General features: G+C 32.8%; 1 protein-coding gene across 1 annotated transcript in view; it reads right to left on the minus strand.

The window, feature by feature from the left end:
* The window catches only part of ZC3H6 (zinc finger CCCH-type containing 6), an 82,087-nt gene that overhangs the window by 34,417 nt on the left and 41,670 nt on the right, over window positions 1-6,000 (minus strand). The window contains exons 4-5 of the mRNA XM_044663446.1: window positions 2,334-2,586; window positions 1,090-1,223 (exon numbers count right to left, since the gene is read on the minus strand). Coding sequence (XP_044519381.1) covers window positions 1,090-1,223; window positions 2,334-2,586 — 387 coding nt within the window. The remainder of the gene's footprint in view (window positions 1-1,089; window positions 1,224-2,333; window positions 2,587-6,000) is intronic.

The raw sequence follows: 6,000 nt of genomic DNA on the forward strand, positions 1-6,000 counted from the left end.
TTATTTTACAGACAAGAAAAATGAGACCTAGAGAGTTTAAGTAACTTGCCCAAGGACATGTAGGAAATAAATGGCAGAATAAATTTAAATTCAGATAATTTAACTTCTAATCCAGCATTCTTTACATTGTTCCATAGTGATAAAATAGATTCTGTTGGAAGTAGGGTTTTAAACCATGCCTTCAAGTGACCAGAATAGTTATGATTGGAATGGAAACCTTGAGTTGATACCTTAGAATACTTGGCCACCCTGATTTCATTATTTAAAACAAAAACTTATGTTGTAAAAATAAAAAGAAAAGAGATTGTAGGAAGTAGTAAATAAAACAGTGAAATAAAGTGAATGAGGTGTTGAATATAGTGGATAAAATTCTAATATACAGAAACTCTGAGGAAATGAAATAAATTTGAAAATGTAATATACATTTCCCAATATTCCTAGATATTTCCTAATATCCTAATATTGCTAGATAACCTGGAAAATAATAAGAGAAAAAATTTCAAAATGTAAAATATTAAAAATTAAGTGAGGAGGTTATGATGCTATTGGAAATCACACCTCTTCATTCTTTTAGATTTCTGCTATTAGAGAAACTTTAGCATTTCTTTCTTAATCATTCTATTTGAGAAAAACAAAGGGAAGAAAAATCAAGGCAAAAGAGTTTTACAGTTTTAATTTCAAATAGAGGGCAGGGACTAAATCTATAGCTTTACTGGTATAGGGAATCTCCTAGGTAAGGAAATTCCTTCTACCAGGTCATCAGCTTCCCTGAAATCTGTTTTTACTGAGCTGTCCAGAGCACTGAAAAGTTAAATGAACTCTTGGGGTCCTACAGCCAAAATAAGGCAGGGTCAGAACTTAAGCCCATCTTTCAAGGGCAGGCTTCTATCAATTATGGCCTACAATTTAGAAGTTCACAAAAATATTTTATTTGATAAAAATGAAACTAAAATAAAATATAATTTCCTTTTTATTTTATTTGTGGTCTTTTATGATGTTAAAATCTTAATACTATATTTGTACTAAGAAGAGGTAAAATTTTGGAAAAAACTTAGCATCTCCTCTTTTTTACATGTCTATTTTTATTACCTCTTGAAAGCCATCTGCTCCAGAGAAAGCATTAGGTCCTTTACTGCCTCTCCCTCGGCCACGCTCTTTGCGCTTTAGTTTCTTCGGCAAGCCACGTCCACGACAAACACTAAAACTTTTACTCCTCTGCTCGACTAAAAAAAACATATATTTCAAGTACAATAGAAGAACAGCATACAAATTTGCTAACAGCAGAATCTTCAAAATAATCTGTGAATAATAGTGCATTCTCTATTTTTTAATGTTGTTGTATATCCAAAAACAAAATACAGTGGCATTTTGCTTCAAGAAAAACTGATACAAACACATTTACAAAATGGCAAAATTAGAGGGTAGTAATTTCTGATACAAAATAATTTGCTTTTCATAAGATTAATTACAGTGTTCTCTTGAAATCAAATTCTGCAGTTCACTTAAAATAGCTATTTTCAACAATCTGATTGATATAAAATTTTTCAGGATCAGGTTACATAAAAAAAAAAGGATGATAAAATAGTAGACGGTGAAAAGTTTTAAGTAGCAAATAAGTATAAGTTTTCCCTTATTTTTTCTAACTTAAAAAAGCCATTCAAAGAAATTAATCTTTAGACTCATTTTATATTATTAAACAGTAGCAGAATTTTGAAAGAAGAGCTAAGAGTGAGTAGGGCAAAAACCACAGAAAAGGAATAATTCATAAAACTGAAGGAAGGTGGGGTTTGATTTATTAGTTCAGACTTAACTCTTATAGATAGCTCTCTAAGATTTTAAGTTTTAGAACAGTTGTAAATCTATATAAGTATAGGGAGTTTCCTTACCATGAGTTCCTTATATTGATCAAATTCAGGTGCAAACTAAAAAACTCTTCTTACTACCATGGTTATTGGTCTAAAAACTCATTTTATATTAACCTCATGCTCCGTAAGTAAATAAGAACATATTCACATAAAAATAGAGATAATTCTCTTATTCAGAAATAATGTGCATAGATTTATTATTAATATATAATAAGAAAAAGGGTAGGCTATTAGCATTTTTTAAATACTCATTTAAAAAACAATGTGTCAGGCCATCTTCTAACTGAAAAATATAAAAAACCAAAAATAAACCCTCTTAAAATCTCATAATAACGTTGTCCTTAGAATCCATATCATGAGTAAGGCTACATTTATAAAGTAACTAATACTGTATTGGGTCCAAAGACCCACTACTTAATTCTGCCATGGAAAAGTATCTGACAGATTTTGTTTCAATTTTATACTTACCTGGCTGTACTCCTTTCATTCCCTGTTTTTTCCCTGATTCTTTATGAAATGGTGATCCTAAAGCAGGGTTTGAGGTTTCTTTAGCTTGTCTGTATTGTTTAAGCTGATCAGCAAAGTCTTCTTCTGTTTCCTGATTGTAGTTATCAAAGTTGTCATCACTGTAGTTACTATACTCGTCATAGTCTTTATTTTTTGATTTCTTATTATGCTGACTTTTCTGTGATATCATGTAGTTTCCTGATAAATGTCCATGCTAAATGAAAAGGACAATAAAAATTTTTAATTAAATAGAGTATAGCCTAATAATTTATTTCCCTTCTCTGATGAGAATTAGGAGAGGTGATAAGTACTAACTATTCTTGCTTATTTTTGCTTATAAATCATACTACCAAAAAGTAAATTCAAATTAATAAATTGTATTCCTTATAAAGCCATGATGGAAGAGAATATGCACACTAATAAATCCATGGATCAATAAATCTTCAATAAGTAATTAAGCCTGTACTATGTGCCAGTACTGTGCTAGATTCTGGAGATTAAAATAAATAAATAAAACAATCCTTATTTGGAAAGTCTATAAAGTTATAATAGACCTGGGAGATCATCTAGTACTGATCCCAGACACCCAAAAAAAACATCCCATAGGAGGAAAAAAAACTGGGCTCAGTGACCATTAAAATATATGATTACTGATATTGTAGCATATTTTATTAATCATTTGAATAAAGGCAAAGACACATGCAATGTGCAAATGACACAAAATGGAGATAGCTAATACACTGAAAAACAGAATTAAGCTCTCAAAAGATTACAGATTAGAAAGTTGGACAAAATCTAATAAGATGATGAAGTATACTTAACATGAAAAAAATTCAACCTCCCACGTACAAACTTGGAAGAGGTATGGCTAGAGTACATTTTTTTCCTGAAAAAGATCTAAATATTTTGGTGGGTTGCAAGCTCAATTTAAGTCAACAGTGAAATATGGCGGCCAAAAGTTCTAATGTGGTCTTAGGCTACATTAAGGGAGGCACTGGAACTAGGGTTAGAGAAATGATTTTCTAGGTATGTTGTGTCAGCATTCCAAAGAGAGCAAACAGGATAGGGAAAGGCCTAAAGATCATGCCAAATGATAATCAAGTGAAAGAATAAGCACATTTCCCTTACAGAAGGGACAACTTTAGGGAGGGAGGGAACATGACAGCTGTTCAAGTATTTAAAGAACATGGAAGATGGTTTAGATTTATTTTGCTTGTCCCAAATGGCAGAACTAGAAGTAATGGATGGAAGCTGCAAAGAGACAGACTTAGGCTTGATGCAAAGAGAAATTTCCTTGGGATTAATGCTATTAAAAAACTGAAATGGACTGCCTCAGGAAGTAGTAATACTTGTTGGAAGAATATTATTGGACATCTCCTTGCAAAGGCTAAAGACCTTTTGGATGACAAATGATTTATCAGTTATGTTGTTAAGGAGATACTAGTTCAGACAGTCGTTAAACCAGATCACCTTTGAGGTCTCTTCCAATTCTGAGATTTAGTTACGCTTTAAGAAATTGGGTCATAGAGACCAGGACTTAATGGAAAGTTTGATATTCAACCACAAAAATCAAAAGAAACATGAAAAGGTAAATAAGAAACAGAGGGGAAAGAAAGAAAACTCATAATTTTTTAAATTTGCCTCTTTAAAATTATCTGTATTCCTATGAGGAGAAATGCTATGTATAATTCTCTGTAGTGAACTCTATTCACTGTTATAGTATTCACTATTATAGCAATCAGAAGAATAAATCATAGGGAGAGGGTGGAATACTAAATGGTCTAAGATGACATGGGGGGTGGGAAAGAGGGGGGTGAATAGTAGAGGACTCCAAGAGAAACTTGAGTGAATAAGAAAAATAGGATATTCTATTACACACAAAGAGGGCATGGGAAGGGGAGGGGACAAATACTAGTATAAGAAGGAGAAGAAGAGAGCATTAAGAGGTAATATTTAAACCTTACTCTCAGTGTAATCAACCCGGAGAGGGAAGAGTAGCTACATTATCCATTGGGATAAGAAACTCTATCTAACCCTTCTGAGAAAGTCAGAAGGGATAAACCAAAGGGAGCAGGGGAGTGGGGAGGTCAAAAAAGGGAGGGGAGGAGAAGGGGGAGGGAATTCATTAGGCCTTTAAAAATAAAAAGAGGGGAATAACAAGGGAGGGGGTAGAAAGGGAAGTCAATCAAGGGAGGGGATAAGGAATACGAGCTCAAAGCAAACCACTGGTTTAAAAGAAAATAGTGTAAGAAGAAGGGGTGGGACTAGGGGAGGATACAAAAATGTCAATGAATGAACAACTGATAATTCTAACTCTGAATGAACGCGCTCATAAAACGGAAGCAAATAACAGAGTGGATCAGAAACCAAAATCCTACCATATGTTGTCTACAAGAAACACATATGAGGCAGGTAGACATACATAAGTTTAAGGTTAAGGGCTTGAGCAAAATCTTTTGGGCATCAAATGAGAAAAAGAAGGCAGGAGTGGCTATTATGATTTCTGACAAAGCCAAAGTAAAAATAGATATGATTAAAAAAGACAGGGAAGGTCATTACATCCTGATTAAAGGCAGTATAAACAATGAGGAAATAACACTGCTCAATATGTATGCACCAAGTGGTATAGCATCCAAATTCATAAAGGAGAAACTGGCAGAGCTCAAGAAGGAAATGGATAGTAAAACCATAAGAGTGGGAGATCTAAATATTCCTCTTTCAGATCTAGATAAATCAAACCAAAGAATAAATAAGAAAGAGGTAAGAGAGGTGAATGAAGTCCTAGAAAAATTAGACTTAATTGATATGTGGAGAAAAATAAATAGGGACAAAAAGGAATACACCTTCTTTTCAGCTGCACATGGTACATTCACAAAGACTGACCATGTAATAGGGCATAGAAACATTGCAAACAAATGCAAAAGAGCAGATATAATAAATGTAACCTCAGATCATAATGCAATAAAAATAATAATTAGTAAGGGCACCTGGACAGGCAAATCAAAAACCAATAGGAAATTAAACATTATGATTCTCCAAAACCAATTAGTCAAAGAAGAAATCATAGAAACAATCAACAATTTCATTGAAGAGAATGACAATGATGAGACATCCTACCAAACTCTGTGGGATGCGGCCAAGGCAGTACTCAGGGGGAAATTTATATCCTTGAGTGCATATATTAACAAATTAAGGAGGGCAGAGATTAATGAATTGGGCATGCAACTCAAAAAACTAGAAAGCGAGCAAATTAAAAATCCCCAGATGAAAACTAAATTAGAAATACTAAAAATTAAGGGAGAAATTAATAAAATCGAAAGCAAAAGAACTATTGAATTAATAAATAGGACTAGAAGTTGGTTTGAAAAAAAAGATAAAATAGACAAAGTACTGGTCAATCTAATAAAAAAAAGGAAAGAAGAAAACCAAATTGACAGTATCAAAGATGAAAAGGGAGACCTCACCTCTAATGAAGGGGAAATTAAGGCAATCATTAAAAACTATTTTGCCCAATTATATGGCAACAAATATAACAATTTAGGAGAGATGGATGAATATTTACAAAAATATAAATTGCCTAGATTAACAGCAGAAGAAATAGAATACCTAAATAATCCCATATCAGAAA

Source organism: Gracilinanus agilis, chromosome 2 (genome assembly GCF_016433145.1).
Source record: "Gracilinanus agilis isolate LMUSP501 chromosome 2, AgileGrace, whole genome shotgun sequence".
Classification (NCBI taxonomy): domain Eukaryota; kingdom Metazoa; phylum Chordata; class Mammalia; order Didelphimorphia; family Didelphidae; genus Gracilinanus; species Gracilinanus agilis.